Genomic DNA, 18977 nt, shown 5'->3' on the forward strand with positions numbered 1-18977 from the left:
ACAAAGCACTGCCAGTGCAGTAGGTTGGCTCTATGGAAGACTGATTCCGCCACTAAAGGGAGGATAATAAACCAAAAATTTGATTTGCCTTTTGGAAGTAAAAACATTTTGTTATATTAAAATTTCAATGTTGGTATCACAAAGTCTTTACAAATTAACTTAAAAATTAGGGTTAGAGATTAGAGCTGAGCCTTAGTACTGGCAATGGTGAGAAAATAAAAACATTTTTGAGTAATCCAAATCTTACTGAAATGGTCTTTTTTTTTTTTTTTTTTACCCTTTTGTTCAGTCACTGAATTTATTAAATCTATTTTTCAGTGGTGGAAAGAAGCTTCCATATTGCTCTGGTTAACTTCACTCAAAAAATTAATGAATAAAAACCTTTTTTTTGTGCTACCCTGACATCCTAGAAACATCACATTCCAGGACATTTTTTTAGTATTTCAGCAACTTTAAAACTTGATATTTACAAACTTTATTTTAACAAATAAAAAGTGTATTATGTATATAATAATGATGATAACATAATGTAATCACCCTTTTAATGGTCTTCTTGGTCAGTTTATTTAGACAGTTGCATTTGAGGGGGTATAGAAAAACTTCCAAGAGTCATAATTGAATACATTATTTTAAACAGGAATTATGCACTCGGATACAAACATATGTTTCCCGCGTCACATTAAAGAGATGAATTCCATCAGCACCACCTGGCTTGGTCCTGCTTTATGCTAATTAAAAACATTTATTGTGAAACTGTAATTACCAGGTAAAGCACATACCGCCCTGTTTTTCAGCTATGATTTGTTTATTGTAATAAGTTTTACGCTATAAATAAGCACAGGGGCTAAATATCATGCAGTGCTGTGCACGCGCTCGTCAGTACTGCGGCTCGTGCTGCCGTCCCACCAATGAGGAGCAAGGAGGAGAAACTTAGCGCATCAGTTAAGCTGTCAGTTAAAGAAAACAAGGTGGTGTCAGGATAGAGATGAGTGATTTAGAAGGTAAAGCGATGTACATTAAGCTGGAGAGAGAAATTTACACTGATCTAAAAAAATAACCTGAAAAAAAAAGAAGCTAAACAACCGTCGGTTTCATATTTGCCAAAGGTTTTAAAGTAAATGTTCAGTATTTGACCCCTGAAGTATAACCTCTTTGTAAAATATTGTACATTCATCTTAATTTAAACATAAAAGGCTCTCATATTAGCCTAAATAAGTCTTTATTTAGGTTAGCTTAAAACTAAGCTAGCGTTTCCACTTGGCTAACTATAGGGCAGGTGTTCAAGCTAGCCAGAAAACTTTACCTGTTTAAGTTTAACCTCAGGTTAAGCAGGGGATTTCTAAAAGTAACTCTTTATTTATTTATTTTTGTACTTATTACCAGATTATAACCAGAGTAAGTAAGAACATTATAGAAAGGTAAAGTTATTACAAGTTTTCATGACTCTAACGTTTCACTTTAATGCGTGACAGGGTTCAGCATCGAGGACATGATTAATGTCAAACCGCTGAGAGGAGGTAAACCAGCTGACGTTTCACTGCACACTGATAAACTTCAAAACCTCGAGCTTGATACGGTTCCGTGCATTTTATTGGCAGGTGGAGAACTGCAGGAGCCAAAGGTTGAACAGCTGATCGGAAAACTCGGGAGGCTTAAACAGGGTAATGTATGATTGATCTGTTCTTTCAGATGTTTTTAAATAGCTGCTAAATGTATTATTTAACAGGAGGGCAGATATATAACGTTTACGGTAAGACTGTTCAGACTAAATAGCGACATCTGCCGGTGATCTTTTTCTCCCCAGTTTTTTCAGATTAGTTTTTTGGGAGACGAACTGCCAATGTTTCGCCTATAATAATAATAATGATACTACTACTACTACTAATAATAATAATAATAATAAAAATAATAATAATAATAATGATAAACGAGTCTGAGCTTTATCGGAAGCCTTGTGGGCCTGGTTTTGCTGTGTTTGCAGTAAATTTAGCTTAATCACAGGATTCGTGTAAAGCAAGCGAACTCGTTGTCGTGTCTTTCCGTCTCGTGTTGACCTGCGATAGCGCCGCGCATGCGTGTTGTTATACAAAGACCTGTAGATATCTAATAAATCCGCCGTGGGCGTCATTTTTATCTGTCGAATAATGAGCTTATTCACTTGATCCGTAGGAGCACTAAGCATGTAACTAAGTAGTATTTGTTTAGTACAAACCAGCCCGTCTGTCAGCTCATAATGTGTCTGTATCCAGATGGGAAGTAGTCACATGTTCCGCTTCCGGTAGCAAGCCCCGTATAATTTTCCTTATATTAGATAAAAACCGCGATAGCAGGCGACTTTGTGACGTTTTCATGTTTCCTCAAGTGATGAGACACGCGTACAACGTGAAAAACACGTTAACAACTTTTTTTACGGAGGGATAGAAACGTTATTTATGCGCACCAATGAGAGCGTAGTATATAGCGATATGCTAATGAACACGCGCTCCCTTGTTTACTTTAACAGGAATATTATAGAATATAGCTCAATCTTTTACAAATTTACATAACATCCGTGCCGGTTATAGCGCTATAGGCAGAATGTAAGTGCTAAACATTTACACAGAAATTTAAAACCGTGAGTAAAACATGCATGTGCGTTGTTGATTATGGCTCTGTGACCTGTGGTTGGGTATCGTCAGTGAGGTACATCCTTACCTGTTACTCCTTTTAAGGAGTTTCAGAACATGATGAATGGAGTGCTATGAGATATGATTAGTATCTCCCTCTTTTGGGGAACAGCAACACCCCTTAAGAGCCATTCTGATTAATATGTTAAATGTAATTTAATTGTTCTGCAGAATTTGCTATGAATTTATGTTATTTATCTTGCAGGCTACATTATGTAATATTGTATATAAGGCACTTATGTTCTCAATTTAAGGTAAAAGAGCCCTGGAAGAAGAAATTGTCAAGATAAAGTCAGTCAGTGACTCACTGGAGAAGGAGCTGGAAAACTGTAAGACACAAAGTTAATGATCTTCACATAGTCTTTACTAAACCAGCAGCTGAGATACTGTCTTTGATTCACAGTACAAACTAAAGTCTTCCAACTGGAGGCAATCCACAAAGAAAAGGAAGGTATGCAAGTGCTAGTGGCAAACAGTTGAACACGTATAGTTCATCATTAGAAGTGTACAGGCATTAAATGTGAGCCCACTGATGAGCATAGTTACTCATCTGTTTCTTCAGAGGTGTGCAATAAGCTCCAGTTTCAGTGTGAAGAGTCTGAGCAGGACGCTGCCAGGTGAGCTCCGTGCTGAAAGTATGAAGAGGATTACTGGATCTGCTCAGTCATAAGGAGCATTCTTTCCTGAACCTGAACCATCAATGGGCTTCATTGGTGTTTTTTGATGTTGAACACTAGATGGCAGTAATCTGTCTTTTTTAACATCCTGGATACTTTTTTGGGTTTTTTTCTTTTTTATTTGGGGTTGAATCTTTATAAAGGTAGATAATGTTATACAGCCTGATACTGCTGTCTTAGCGTTTACTTCTTCTTTTAATTGTGTTTAAAGCATTTCTTTGCCCACAATCTGCCCATTTATTCAATTGAATACCTGAAAAGGATGCACCTTCCCACCACATTCAGTCAGTGTAAACAGGTAGTCAGAGATATTATTGTTTTGTATTTATGATTAGAATCTGCTTTTTATTACATTTATTAATTGAAAATCTTTTATTAGTTTTAGTCTTTTTAAATTTTATTGTATTTTGTGTTTGTATCTGTGTGTGTTTCAGACAGTTACAACTGAATAAGAAAAGTGAGCAGCTCCTGGAGCAGTATAGATATGAAATCCAGGATCTCAAGCTTAAACACCGGAAACTGCGGTACTGTTTAATAGTGCAATGACTTGTTTTCTGTGAAAAACCTCTGGCTGTCGTTACACATTTAGAAACTCGTGTTTCTGCAGGATGAGATTTGAAAACCAGCTTCATCAACTGATAGACCAGCACAAGAATCTGCACTATGTCTTTGTAAGCGTTTGTGTTAAATTCTCTCCACAACTCTTGTGAGAAAAGATTTAAATGTGACTTTATTTATTTATAGTTGATAACCTTGTCCTCGAAATCATTACTCAGACTCCAGAGAGACTCCCAGATGAATTAAAGAGTGTTGAGAATACAAAGAGCCAGCTGTTGGCAGCTGGTAAGCATCTCCGCACACTCTTCTCTAAGCACAAATGTTGTATGTGTGTGAATACAGCGTTTGTTTTCACTTTCCAGCACTGTCATTGAACTTGTTCTGTGATTTTGACAGAAAAGCTAAAGCTCACTCAGCTGCACAACCTCGATGAGGAGCTGGAAGAGATGAAGAACCAGAAGCAGGCTCAGGCAGCAGCTGCAGAGACTCAGGAGGAATAAATTTGCTCTGATTTAAAGAATCAGAGGTATATGTTGTGATTACACATCTGTCTTGTCAGCTTCATCAGCCTGAATCCTGCAGAATCCTGCAAACTAAGTGGTTATTTATACCCCTGACATCCAGCTGAGATATCGGACCACAGAGAATTCTGGGTATTACTGATGTTTTTTCTATCATATGTTCTGTACGGATAAATTCTGGATGAGCTCTTAGTGTTTTTCCACATAGAGACATGCTATATGCTGTCATCTGTTTGATACTAGGCTATTTATTGTGTTCATATATTTAAAAACTATAAAGCCTGTTTGAATTGTTGTAACATTGTTTTCATCACTCTGAAATCCTAGAAGTAGCACAACCCTTCCCTGCAGTTTACATGCACAACTGTTGTGTACATATATCTCTCTATATATATGTTCATGTTTATGCACAGAGACACAGTCGCTCTCAGTTTTAAAAGAGATTTAATGCAAGAGTTTGTTGCAGTATTTCAAACAAAATGTAATACTATCTGAGGTTTAAAAAAGAACACATTAAACCTGTGCAACAGTGACTTCCCCGAATTAATGCCAATTGCTTTTTCCTTTTACTTCTTTTTTCTATTTTACAGACAAACCACATTCTCACATTTCAATTAAAATAATCCAAAATAAACACAAGGCACGTTCAGAGCGCAGTGAGGGTGATCACAATCTAGTTCATCACTTAAAATATAAACAATCCCCCTTTTTTTTAACATAAACATTTACAGCATAATCCTGTGTAGAAAACAAGTGTCACCCCACCCTCACCCAGAAGTGTCTTTACAGCCATACAACATATAGTTTAATCTTTTTTGACGTACTCAGCAAAAACACAGTGAACCGTAAGTGGTTTGATGCCCTGTCGAGCTATCAGGCAGCACGGGGCCAGTAAGTCTTTGGTTTTATAGTTTGTGCCGACCAACAAATGAGTTAGGAATCCTGTGCTGGGCGTTGGTCTCAGGAGTTAAATGAGTTATGTAAGGAGGCATGGCGCTGCTCCAGTACTGCGTAATATACCTGTTCTTTCTTGTATACCTTCTTGTAGAGGTAATACGTGATTTAAAATTTTAAGAAGGAAAACGGAGGTCAGTTTTTTATTTTATTATTTACACTGATTCAGGTCAACTGGAAATCTTGCATATTTATTTACGCTACATGAGGCGAACACTAGTACACATAAACACCACTCCTCTTTCCATGGAAGCGTCTAGGTCTCCTAGGAATTGTTATTTATTTAGTTTCAACCCTGAGAAGTGGGTGTATGACTTGTTAGAAAGAAGTCGAGTGTGTTAAGTTCACCACAGCCGCTACCATCCATCCAAACTGTAGTGCCCCAACATTTTAACCTTCTGATTCAGTTTTTTCCTCCCACACTTTTCACACTCTATAAAGTCTCACTGACTCTACCCTCTGATCTCACTCTTCTCTACCCTTTACTCTTCATCAGCTGTCTTTTTATTCCTATGTTTTGGTTATTTGTCCGGGTTAATAATAATAACAATAATAATAATGATAATAATGACCCCCCACCAGAACTTTGGCAAAACCCTCGATGGGCCACTGGCACATGGTGAATCCACAAAGACACTTTCTCCCATTCAGTTTCAAGCAAGCTCCAGCTACAAAGTGGCCTGCACACAACACTGGTACTACACATGTGCCGTGTTTTGTGACTGGCACATTATATGGTTTTGCTTCTCAGATGCAACGTTTCCCTTTTCGTCTTTTAGTCCTGTTCACAAAAGCTCATTTACAGGTAAACCTGTGCTACCTTTTTTTTTTTTTTTTTGAGACACGTACCGGCCCATCAAGCCAGTATCCAAGTAGAGTCTTGTTTCTCTCAGTCACCATATAAGGAAAAAAAAAATAGAACAAGGTCTTGGCAAAAAGGAAAATTCCAGACTGAATGACTTTAGTTTGTTTTCACCATTTTATAAGTCGTCCTTTCAAGTTTTATTACTTCTTGTGAAAAATCCAGAAAATGCTGTAGTGTTAAGGCCCAGAGGAACTCTCACAGTGTCGTTGGCACAAACGTGGACAGTGGAGGTTTTTTGATAGTCTTGCATTAAATAAGTTTCCATGTAAAAGGTCGCTCCTCCATCTTTCGTTATCCCAGGTTATTCCCCATCTGTTAACAGAACAACAGGGATAACAGTCAAATCTCTTTACCTCCTGCCTTTCCCCCTCGCTGGCCTTCAGCAGGACGTACCGTGCTCTTTGCGCCTTAATCACGCTTGCATTTCTTCAGCTTAATCAGTTAATTATTTTTTCTGAAAGCAGATTCTCTTTAAAGTAGCATAAAAAATCCATAACAGTGATGAACTGTGGTTTTGCCAGTCTCTTACTGTACATATAAGACAATCACATTTAGCCAGTCACTGCTCAAAAGCTAATTTATAACATTCATGTGCTATTTTTTGACAACAAAGACTATTTTCAAACATTTCTGTAGCTATGTAGACCATTTCAAAATATATCATTTTTAAGCTAAAACCCTGGTTTCCCTCTTGGATTCCTTTCCCTCCCCTCTTGGTGGTTTACACCTAAACATATTTTTTTGTTGTTTTTCCTCATATTGCTTTCCCATCTACGCTGCAAACATCTCCCTTACTGTGATAGACTACCTCAAAACGGCTGTAGACCTTCTTCTCCTTCCTCAGGCTCTCTATCCTCCTCAGCAGTCCCTCCCGCTCCTGGTTGTTGCCCTGCGGTCGCAGAAATCGGTTCTTTTTTAAGGAGTTCTGCTTCTCCGTTCCTTTATCTCCAGCATCTCCATCTTTGTTTCCTCCCGTCTCTTCCCGCTCCTGGCGGTTCTTTTGGCTGTTGGCGGAGATTTGCTCCAGAATGACTTTGGTGTCGTCTCGTAAGTTGCTGCTGTACAGAACAGAGCCGCCCGCGGGCTGGTATCGGGACGTGACGGATGTTCCGGTTGTTGATGTTTTATGATTGGTGGTGGATTGATCAGTAGTTGTAGACGCTGTATCTTTAGACGATGAGCTCTGTTTTTTGCTCGAATTGTCAGTGACCTCTATGACCGTGCTCATGCCCCTATCCTCTCCCGAGGTTTTCTTTTCTTTGTCCTTGGGTCCCAGGAATCCCTTTAGCCTCTGAGTCTGCTTCTTTAGGAAGTCGAGTGGCTTACCCTCACCCTTTCCCTCGCCAATTGTATTGATGGACGTGGTAGAGCCCATAACCTTTTGGAGCCCTTCCTTAGAGTCTTCATGTGACAGAGTTGAAGAACTGTGAGAGCGACTCTTTTTCATTTCAGTCTTCTCTGCGTCTGTAGCGTCTGTGGTCAAAATTTCCTCCCCACAGGAGATGCGACGAGAATTTAGCCCTTTAAGTTTCACCGGCTCCTTCTTGAAGATCTTAGGTGAAGCCAGAGGCTTTAGAGACTTGAATAGATCTTTCTTTTGACCTTCTGATGCATTCTCCTCTTTCTGAGACTGCACTATCTCTGAAGGCTTCTGTGAGCTTGTAAAAGGCTTGGGAAAGATTAGTGGTGGCCTTGATGAACTGACTGAAGGTCTGCGAGTATTGAGCTCAGCCAGTTTTGCTGAGATGTCTGGCTTTGTCTGCTCAGGCTCTGCTGTACTGAGTGTGACAGCTGGGATCTTGAAAGTTGTTGTAATGTTGGGAGGTTTATCAGAAAGATCTTGCTTTTTTTCAGCGGGCTCTAAGGCTTTTAGCGATGGCTCTGTCTCTGTTTTCGAGACTTTTGTCTTGGCAGCTAAGTCTTTGAAGTACTGCAATCGGCTGGCCGGATCATTCATGTTCAGAGATGATGAATCTGTGACTTTAGGTTTTTCAAACGTAAATGTTGTCTTTACTTTTTCATTAGTTTCTTTAGGTTCCTCTTTAGGTTTAATCTCATCTTTTAACCGTATCTCCTTTTCCTCTTGCTTCTCCTGTTTTTCTTCTTTCTCCTTCCTCTCCTCGGTCTTCCTTCGCCAATCAAAAGGCTCACGAGATAATGACCTCCTCTTTTCTAGCATCTGGGCCACAATGGATGAAGTGCGCACTGAATCTAACTCCTCATCTTCTTCCGTCGCTGGTTTTAGACCTAAGCTACCACTGTGTATCTCTGCCTTAGAAGATGAGAATATAAGTGAGGAGCGCAGCCGAGAGCTGCGCTGAAGGAGCGGGTTAATACGCGTCCGGAATGACTCGTGTTTGGATAGAAGGAGTTCTTGACCACCTTTCGCCTCCGCATCTGCGCTCCCCTCCCTTGCTGTACTCCTCTCTGTCTCTCTTTCCTTCTCCTCCTCCCTCTCTTTTCTGTCCAGTACAAGGCGGGAAGGAAGTAGATCCTTGGACGTTGGTAGGCCAGAGTCTTTATTGCTGCTCTCAGGTAGTTTAGGCTTTCCAAAGCGTGGCCTCAGGATATCAGGTCTGGGCTTGGGAGGAACATTTGGTGGCTCTTTTATTCCATAGCGTGGAGCTGAACTTTCAGTTTCAGTTGGTTGCACAGCTTGAGGAGGTTCATCAAAAGCATCAGAACCCATAGGCTGAGCCAGGCCTTCTTCTCCAGTGTCCTCATAAGTACTTAGATAGGAGTGGATTCTCCAGCTTCTTAGACCTTGCTTTACACTTGAGTCCTCCTCATGCTCTTGATCAAATTGTTTGTTAAAGTGTTTCTTCTCAGGTGGGTGGGGGTGTGTTGGTGAGCTCTGACAAGCATATGCCTGTCCTATGGTTGGCCTCTTATGGGAGGATCCTCCCCCATACCTCCCAGCTAACGGAGGGGCGTTGAGGCCCTCGGGTCCTCTCAGGTCCTCAGATGAAAAGTAGTCTCTGCCATACTGCCCGGGTGGAGGCTCCTGGTCTGAGCGATAACTTGAGTCTGAATACTGGTCAATGGAGAGGTGCGGAGGACGGCCTCGAAGTCTGTCGAAGTGTCCGTGGCCAGAACCTGGCCCGGGACCTTCACTGTAGAAATGGCTGCTTTGAATCTGTTCTCTGTAACGAAAGTGCATCACATATTGTTTATGCTTAATAAACTTAAAAATAAACCATACATTTTATGTTTATGGTCCATGTGATAAGCAGGAGGAGGTTTGAAAGGTTTTCCTACCTGTGGAAGTCTGTCTCGTCCAGATTGTTCATGACTCTGTGCTGCATAAACTGTCTTGAAGATGCGTAGGTTTCCTGGGTTCCTTCTGCATAGCTGTGCCTCTTGAAGGCACTGGCGCTCATCTCCATCTGCCTGGACACGATGGACCGCCCCTGTTCCAGGAATGACTGCTGAAGACGAAACTGCTGCTGTGAATACTTTCCGATAGTAATTCCTGACCCGGGCTCCAGGGTTTGACGAAACGCCTCATTTCTCCGGAAAGGAAGCATGGGGTTACGATCAGAGTCACCATAGGGGAAGGCAGGGGGAATCTCAGGCTGCCTTCTGTAACCTACTGGGTTACGCAAAGACTGGGACCTCTTTAATCCAAACTGGCTGCCTAAATAGTTGCCGGTGCTGCTGGGATCAGAGACAGTAAGCGCTGTATTGTTTGGGTCAATGACCAGAGGCTCTGACTGAGCGTAGAGAATGCGAAACTCTTCATCGAAGGTGGCAACGAGCTCCCCAAGGAAGAGGTGGGCGATGCAGCGGTGGATCTTCTCATAGGACCACATGAAACTATAGCAGAGGAACAGTAGAGGCAAAGATTATTTAAAGAATAACTGGCATCAGAGTGCTGATGTTATTAATACTATTAAATTACCCACCTGTAGTTCCCACTGAGTACAGCTCTGCAGTCAGCCAATAGGAAACGATCTTTCACCTGCCCCTTAAATGATTTCCCTGTCCGGGTGTAATAAGGTATTCCCGCCACGGTCCGGACACGTATCATCTATAAAACCAGAATTTCAACTCTGTTACAGATGCATATATGATAATTATAAGCAAAGACATAACAAGAGCCAGCTGTTAGCGCCTTTTTCTTTTTAATGTTGTTTTCAGATAATATCATAAAATTCAAACTGACCGGATTAAACTCCAGGTTGACTTTGCAGTTGAGGACCATAGAGACAAAGTGATGAGCCTCCAGCTGATCCAGTAAAATATAAACAGGAACGTGTCGTGCTGCGGCGTCCAAGAGGTCACTAAAGATGTCAATATCTGTGAACATGTCCATCACCACAGCAATAACCTGGAGCAGGAGCAAACACACAAAAAAGTTTTTCCTTTTAATCAACAAAAGTCTATTTCAGTTCAGTCAGGACAACTGTAGTCAAAAAGAAGTCTGGTATTTTGATCTGTAGTAATTCATATTTATATTTGGCTATCCTGGGACCTCATTGCCCTTTCACACCCACATGTGGAAAGTATGGTTGGAAGATCAGCCACAAGAACTCAGCACAGACCAGTGGAAGCAACAGATATGACACTAACTAAGAAACACCATTAAAAAAGGTTTATATATCTTTCCCTACTATTAAAATATTGCCTATTATTAAAATAATAATAATAAATTAGGGAAATACAACCGGGAACTGTTACTTACATTTTACAACAGTTTTACTACAGTTCTGAGAAATGGAAATTCTGTTTCATCTGTTGACCTACAATGTATATGACTATTAGATTTTTGTCCCCATGTGTGTCGTAAAGTTCCTCTTGTAAATTCTCTGCACAAGATGACCAATAAAAACTACAAATAATAATAAAAAAGGCTTATATGAGATATATGAATAAAATGCAGTAAGAGGGTGTTGCTGAGTGTCCTCTGTGTGCTTGTTGACAGTTAACTCTGAGTTCTGGCAGGATACAGACATGTATTTCATAAACACATCGGCAAGAAATGAAGGACAGTTACACACACGACCCACCACACCAACAGGTTTGACTGCTCACTGGATTTGGCATTCTCGCTTCCATTAATCAGGTATTTTATTTAGCTAAAGGCCAGCCAGTTATAAATGTGTCTGAAAGGGCGTGGTGGCAGACTTGGCAGAGAGCATAAAAAGTGAGATGAACTCAGCAACGAGATAACATAACCGTCGTTCACACCATGTCCCTGGCGGCCCTCTATCTCACTTTTCTTTCATATCTTCTAAGGTAATAACACTCTGAGGTAATAAGACTTGTACTGCAGTATTACCTATAAATAAATAAAAGCTCCTAGTGTTTTATCTGTGAAACTGGATATGTGCCATGGTCTGAGTCATCACCTTAAATATATGAATTTATAAACACTGAATTTTTTGGTTGATTTTTCTTTCTCTTGTCTGCTGAAACAAAACCACTCCTGCATGTTTTAACACATTCTCCTCCTCTTCTGCTTACTTGGCGTGCGTTCTTGATGAGTCTCCTCGCCTGCTCCTTTATGCTCGGCATGTCAGGATCAGAGGGGTTGACTAGAGTGGTGACCTCTGTGGGATCAACGAAACTGTGCTGCGGCCAGCCCAGGTCCAGCCCCGGGGCAGCCAGGTCTGACTGAACTGGCCAGTAGGTGTCTGAAGACCCATCGGCCTCGAGGCCTCCCTCGTGGTAGGTCAGCTCTAGGACGCCGGTGGGCTGGCTAGGCCCCTGGATTGTAGACTTGATGTGTTCAATTTCTGGCTGTGCCAGAAAACTGGCCACATCTGCCTTCTGGAGGAATTCATAGTAGCCCTGGTGTGCGAGGAGAGAGAAAAGTTTAGGAGATCATAAAAGCAGTGTGTATGTGTTTTCATACATTAGATCAATGCTTACCTGAGTGTCGTTTTCTATCAGAGCATCAATAGCTAGACGATACTCCTCACGGTAGTGCGGAGGAAGGTAATTTGGGTCGAGAGGGTTATCGCCTATCGATGAACTCTGAGACCGGTGCGGCATGGTTGGAGGGGGTCAAGTCAAAGGTTAAGTCTCAGGAGTAAGAAAAGGTGAGGAAGGAGGAATTTAAACCTGCAAGGAAAAGGAAGATATAAAATGAGGTCACACAATAATTAATAATTAACGTCATCACAGCTGGTTTTCCATTTGCACGTACTGTAAATATACCACTCCCCCATCCATGAGACACAATACTTATGATTCAACAAAATATCCCCTTGGGTGTTGAGAGGAAAAGACCTTTGTGTCTGGACACACAAACAGACGTTACCTTTAACCACGCACACAAAGCAACTACTGTCGCTGAGTCAACGCCGGCTTAGCAGCAAGTAACAGTTTAACAGGCAAATTTGTCACAATGTTAACAACTGTAACAGATATTTATTGCTTGCCTACACAATTAGCGGAACACTTTTATGAAACTAACAATACTTTTTGATATTGTGTGGGATTGCAGGTAGTAATGAGTAATACTCAAGAAAGCATGCATAAAAGAATGGTGCTACGAGAGAGCAACTCCTTCAACTTAAAGGTAGAACGGGTAAAAGTATCATATTTCTCAAGTGTGATTAATTGAATTAAATGAAAAGACTTCACTATAATAATACCAGCGATTAATCAACCTTCAGTGTGGCTTGTTGAAAAAAAACTGTACATAAAGGTGAGAACAAAGTGGAACAGCTGGATACAGAAAAAGCAAAGGGAGGAGAAGAGATTAAAGAGAGCAAGAGGAGAGGTGGGAAAGGCGTGAGGAGTTGTAGAGACAGGTTCTTTCATATCACAGTAAACTTGCCACGCTGGTGCGTCATAATTCATGTTGCTGCTTAGACTTTATCCTGAAAAATCTCCCAGTCATGGCAACCAAACTTATTTAGATGGGCATGATGAGCAGACCATGACTTAACTTAAAGAAGTCACAGGTCCGCTGTTACATAACACTGTGTGAATATATGCCTGTTTCAATGAGAACGAGATAGTGACATTTATGATTCACATGCCAAACTTTAAGAGGTGACTTTGGCATGACTAAGACGCAGGTTTGATTGTTCATCTATCAGCAAGGGTAACACACCTGCACAAACACACAAACAATCTCGTGACGCTTTCGCAAAAGTGAAAATGAATGATTGTGATGGTGATCTCCATCTCTTTCTTAAAAAAACAAGAGAAAACAAAAGTTTTGCCTAAGTGTGATTTATACAGGGGATGAATACAGTCATCAGATAAAACAAGGTTAGGAAAAGTGGTTGCTGAGAGGCAAAAAACAGCTAAACCACATCAGCTATAACGAAGCACCAAAAACCAATGTAAATGTTCACATTAATGAATAATTTGAGCTGCAAAATGTAACATATAGCACTTTTCTAATCTTATCAAGCAAACTATCCTTTCATACAGCACGTTTTCTGCCCGACATACTGCACACAAGCAGTTTAGAATCACATAGATGTGTTTGAACTGTGGGAGGAAGCTGGAGTTCCTGGAGGAAACCTACCAAAGGCACAGGGAAAACATATAAACTCCACACAGAAAGGTCCCCACAGGACTGAAACCAGGAAACTTCTTGCAGTGAGTCAACAATGCTAACTGGAGCCCAACCAATACTGATATTTGTCAGTTAAACTCTTTAACACATGACAGCTTACTAAGAAAAGCCCTTGAACCCTTAAAGCTCTTTGAAGTCTGAACTGAGTGGTTTCTGTCATATTTCAGGCCTGCTTAGAAAACAAATAACTGGATTTGCATTAGTTAGTCATGGTGGCCTCTACCTAACTATTTTAAAGGCCATCAAAAACTCAAAAGTCAAATGCTCACAGTGTACTAATATAGAAAAACACATAAAGCAGGTTATCGCCTCGACATGTAATCATGCTTTTTTGTTTTCTGCTTGTATTATACACTGCATAATGACCATGAAAGGGTTATAATTTTAATTCTTACTAAGAAAGTACCCATTAACTTTTCATCAATTACTGCTGATTGCCAATGATGTCCAAATAAAACAGTGGAGTGTTTAGTTGGCCATTTTTGGTCATCCATTTACCTGCTTTCAAAAGGTAAAGCAGATACTTTACTAAACACCTAATTTGGCTTTTGAGGGTTTCTTTGGCGTTAGATAAAGAAACAATGAAAATCCCAGGCTTGATTCCAACCCACAGCACACTTACATATTATGAACCATCACTGAGCCAACCAGAGCACCCACTGAGCGATGTTTGATGTGGTCCTGACAGCTGCATGCTGGAGGGTTTGCATTCTGGTGGAGAAAAGAGTGAACAACCACCACGCTGCTTAAGTATTTAAAGTAAGCTGGCAAACCTTAGGAAACATACGTGGCTTATTTTTTTATGTAGCATGTGGTCGAAAGAGGAAGTGGATACACCTACAGTCTGAGCAAATTAGGGCGTGTGTGTAACCCGGGGTCTGAGAGGTAGGGTGGGTAAGTATTTAGTGAGGCTGTACCTGCTTTACAAGTGTGTGTTTGACATCTTCTCTGCAAACTTTCAAGCACACTTGAGAGATTAATGACGGTGATAGCTAAGGGCCGAAAGTCCTAACCCGCAATCAGTGAGACAACCCGGTTTACTCAGCGACCTGGTGAGTCATCGAGTAGCCTGGTTGGCGTGGCCTGGGGATAACTTGCAACAGACTGCCGAGATGGTGATTCATCTGCTGACAAAATGGCTGACATCCTGTTTCCCTATTCATGTGGAGCCATTGAAATTAGGGCTTTGTGGCAAGCCGTTGGCTTTCCATGCTCCACGGTGGTCAGGGAGGAATGCCGGGGCGCACATGCTTGTTGCATGGAATTATTTTCCCCCTGAATCCCAAGTCATTTGATTTTCCTAGTTTTGCTCTTTGTATCAAAGTCATTTGCAGCACCACAGTGCCCATTGTGTACATAGGTGTACTGCACTGAAGCTGCAAATATAGTGCATACCCAATGCCAGCCGCAAACTAAGAGAAAAACTCACATGTAGAAACATAACAGTGCAAAAGTCAGAGTGAATTCCCTCATGAATGGAAAGTTGTATTATAGAGGCCAAGCTGAATATTCAAACCTAGTCCATAGGAACAAGCAAAAGGTTCACTGTCACACCAAGAAGTATTTTTGGTAGTGTTACTGTTTTTGTAATCAAGTGATTATCAGAAATGTTGACAGCAGCTTGGAAGAAGGCAGCCTGGGGAGGAAATGACCTAATTGGTTAACTCAGGAGCATGGTGGCATTAAAAAGGCGGGTAGGGGGGGATGGGGGTTTCCTTTGCGTCCTCGTCATCACTGTGTCACCGTAGAGTGAGGCAACAGATGAATAACACAATGTCAGAAGCATGACAGACTTTCCCCACCTCACCTGGCCGACTGGTAGGTTATTCAAACAAATACTGCTGCTTTGTTTGCTGTTATAGCAACTGCAGCGAGCATCAAACTGCAGTTGTGTCTGCAAGTGTCTCATGATGATCAGGATCCCTGTCTAAACTGCTTTTGTTGTGAAGCTTTCAGAGGCTCACAGGAGGACGAGGCTGCCCTAAATGTACCATATAAACAAAGGCCGGTCTGAAACACTAAACCCTGGCAGACAGGACATGAAGGCAGCAACAAGACTTCAGCGTCTCTGAGCTGATAAACCAAATATTCAGACGTGCACAGCGTCTGCTCACGAAGCGTACGAACGGCCCATTCTCGGCATTCCTGCGCAAATGCTGAAAAGAAGGAGAGAAACTGGAGGGTGAAGAGCAGAGGGAGTGTAAATGACATCTGTCCTGACATGTGAATCATGAGACGCGTTAGAAGCGAGCCCGAGGACACAAACTATCAAGAAAAAAAAACACAAACTACATCCTCACCGCCTCTTTCTTTCTGTTTTCTCTCCTTCGCATCCGAACACACCTCACTAAACAAACACTCCAATTGATCCGGCATACCATTGGCCGGTTCGTGCTGTGTGATAATTCGGTGTGTGAACCCAGGTTGAGAAAACAATACTTAAAAACAGGTTTGGAGAGATGAGCCAGTAATCTCCAGATGCTCCCGTCAGAACCTTTCAGTGACATTTTTTTGTCAGATGAACCTCCACAGACATAGATAAGCGCGCACACACGGCGCTGGTTGTCTCTCTGTATATCATCACACCTCAGCGTGGCTGTTGAATGCTGCACAAAAGACAGCTTAAATGAATTCATACAGTATGTGAGAACACACAGCGGCTTGCATCCTCCCTTTTGTGTTGTGTGTGTAGCTGGGGTTTTAATGCAGCAGCACTGCTAGAAAAACTGGTCCACTGAGATCCCCGCCATCTTTCCAACCGCCTTAAAGGCCTGCGGTCATCCTGTATGGAAAACCCAGCAGCGATGGCATCAAAATATTTCCACTTCATACTTCTCTCTCCTTACCAAAAGCACACTAAACCTCACGCATACATAACAACACGTCTATAACCAGACCCCTGTTTTCTACACCACACACAGCAGTGCAAACAAATTAATGAATGGCACACAGCCTTGGCCTTAAGGTCAGTGTGTGACAAGATTAAACCTATAATAGGAAGCACACATGCACAGACACACCACATGGGGGGAAAATGGCACTAACATTCCCACTACTCTTCAAATTATAACCACATGTCGTGCTATTTCTGAACAGTGACTCACTTTGAAAGAAACGAGGGAAAAAGCATGCGATGGTGAAGTTTAAAATCAATACACAGTCAAAACAGAAGTGCCAAAGTGCCTGTAATAAAGACACAGTAAAAACCCCTTAAACCAAAGCCTTAACTAGGGAGTAGGTGTGAAAGAGAGATGCACTCTGAATGTTTGGACTAGTTTTAACATAAAGTGAGTGGTTCTTGCATGCACATTTAATTTTGCTTTTTTTTAGGTTGAAACCTTTAAAAATATTCTCCCTGAAATGTTTGTTTCTTTCCTCAACAAACAAGTTTTTATGATTACAGGCTAATGCCTTTGTGTTACTGGAAGGATTTCAGGTTGGTTATAATGACAGTGACTGGCAGTGCATGCATGCTGTTGTGCAACCAGTGCATTAGGCACACTTGTAAAAGTGTCCCTGCCCTCTCAAGCATTATTTATTAGCTGTAGTTCCTATAGTGCCACGCAGACAAAGCACTAAACAGGTTGTAAGCATGCTTTTTTTCTTGTCTTTTATGAACGTCTTCACAGGGCTGGAAAATGAGCAGCATAGTTTGTCTCTTCCAGCCTCCCAGCGCTGAGCCCTCTGTGTACGCGGGCTGTAATAACATCGCTGTTGCACTTCAGCTACCTGGATGACTTAATTCTGTGTAAACCTCCAGCGGCTTATGAGGAAATGAGGAAAGTAGGCTGCGTTTCACTTTTTATTAATCCGCAGAGTCCACATTTCACGCTAATGGACAGAGGAGAAGACAAATAGGACGCTTTTTGAAGACAGGAGATAATAAGTTAGAGGTTAATATAAAACTGGACAGATCACAACAGACCAGGACAAGACAATGGCTCTTTTGTCCCTCAGCTTGCCCTCGTTTCGTACCTCCTCACTTCGCTGCTGAACTCGCCTCCTCTCTTTTTCTCTGTGCACCGACGGCTTTATCTCCTCCCGGTGAAACCGTTGATGTGCGTCTCCTTCCCGTCCTCGCGTCACATTCCTCGGATCGGACAGAAAAACTCCACCCAAACCTCCCCCCCGTCTCCAGCTGCGTGCACCCTCCACCGCTGATCGGCAAACAGAGCGGACTGTGCGCGGACTCCAGGCCCGGGTTCAGTGTCGTCCGGGCGGTTTGTGACCCTGCAGCAGCCGCTGCCACAATAAACGGAGGAGGAAGCGGCGGGGCGACTCCTGCGAGGCAGGGCTTTCCCACCGGTGAGACTCCTCCCAGACCAGTTGATCGCTGCGAGTGGAAGACTATTGGAAGTTCTCTCCCCCGGGCACGTTTCAAAAGTGGCTTTTATGTCATGGCTGCTGACTTCCAAGCAAAAGAGGAAGTTTCTCCAAACTCGCAAACTTTTTCCGTGCCCGTGCAGGAGTTTGGCCCAACTGGCGGTCCGTACAATAAAGGCTTTATTCATCCATGTACTTGACCCTTTCACAAGTTTGTTTGATATTTGCTTCTTTTTGCTTGCTCTCGTGTTGTTCGCACTGCGAAATGTTTTGTCAGTAAAACAACCAATTTGAAACTTTCTATCAATAAAACGCACCATATCAGGGATTTTGATGCTACATTATAAACACAAGCAAGGCTTTACTTAATTCAAACTACAGCTTTAAACTCACTAACCCTTTTTTTTTCTTTAAATTATGTCCCAAAATGGAGTTATCTATGCTTTTTGCCCATATACCAAAGAAGTGCAAAGAGTCAGTGTTAATATTTAACTTCAAATCTTTAATTAGTAGTATTTTAATCAATGTTTCAGTTGTCTAGTCTTTAAATTTTATGGAGGAGAGATATGGTGATAGCAACAGGTCACCCTGACTGAGACCCCTGAAGGGATGCTGCTCAGTGTTCATACTGCAGGTTGTTGCTGTTTAAATGTTAATAAAACCAGTGAACCTGTAATTGCAACGTGTATGGAGAACAGGACTATGATAGAGATGAGATCACCGCCTTTTTAATCTTCTTTCCATCATATCTTAAAGACCTGATAGTGCCATATCACCACTATGAAGGACTCCGCTCTAACTCGATGGCTTACTTGTGGTATTTAAAAGTAGAATGGGAGGCAGAGCCTTCAGCTTTCAGGCCCCTTGTCTGTG

At 41.7% G+C, this 18977-nt stretch overlaps 2 protein-coding genes and 1 non-coding gene across 6 annotated transcripts; 2 read left to right on the plus strand and 1 right to left on the minus strand.

Annotated features, from left to right (window-relative positions):
- Nucleotides 1–388: 388 nt before the first annotated feature.
- Nucleotides 389–6169, plus strand: si:ch211-199g17.9 (synaptonemal complex central element protein 1). Of its 2 annotated transcripts, none has more exons than XM_003444157.5 (10): nt 389–1001; nt 1473–1517; nt 1599–1661; nt 2921–2995; nt 3070–3117; nt 3229–3283; nt 3778–3867; nt 3951–4014; nt 4120–4186; nt 4298–6169. In XM_003444157.5, the coding sequence occupies exons 1-10, from the start codon at nt 986–988 to the stop codon at nt 4399–4401; spliced, it is 627 nt and encodes a 208-aa protein (XP_003444205.1). In that variant the 5' UTR covers nt 389–985; the 3' UTR covers nt 4402–6169. The 2 variants fall into 2 exon arrangements, with proteins under 2 accessions (XP_003444205.1, XP_019206320.1); XM_019350775.2 differs by lacking the exon at nt 389–1001 and adding an exon at nt 1294–1395 and having other exon boundaries at nt 4298–5478.
- LOC112843648 (U8 small nucleolar RNA) lies at nt 2672–2804 on the plus strand. The gene has a single exon (XR_003216116.1). It is a non-coding gene; the product is annotated as a U8 small nucleolar RNA (small nucleolar RNA).
- On the minus strand, nt 5603–18296 carry fam83hb (family with sequence similarity 83 member Hb). 3 transcript variants are annotated; one of them, XM_005478530.4, is made up of 8 exons: nt 17757–18296; nt 14404–14492; nt 12116–12307; nt 11708–12034; nt 10407–10571; nt 10147–10271; nt 9500–10057; nt 5603–9384 (listed from the first exon to the last, which is right to left on the minus strand). In XM_005478530.4, exons 3-8 carry the CDS (start codon nt 12236–12238, stop codon nt 6996–6998), a joined length of 3687 nt encoding a protein of 1228 aa, XP_005478587.1. In that variant the 5' UTR covers nt 12239–12307; nt 14404–14492; nt 17757–18296; the 3' UTR covers nt 5603–6995. The 3 variants fall into 3 exon arrangements, with proteins under 3 accessions (XP_005478587.1, XP_005478588.1, XP_005478586.1); XM_005478531.4 differs by lacking the exon at nt 14404–14492 and having other exon boundaries at nt 5603–6553; nt 7050–9384; nt 17757–18293; XM_005478529.4 differs by lacking the exon at nt 14404–14492 and having other exon boundaries at nt 17757–18295.
- Nucleotides 18297–18977: the final 681 nt, after the last annotated feature.

This window comes from Oreochromis niloticus, linkage group LG22 (assembly GCF_001858045.2).
Source record: "Oreochromis niloticus isolate F11D_XX linkage group LG22, O_niloticus_UMD_NMBU, whole genome shotgun sequence".
Taxonomy (NCBI): domain Eukaryota; kingdom Metazoa; phylum Chordata; class Actinopteri; order Cichliformes; family Cichlidae; genus Oreochromis; species Oreochromis niloticus.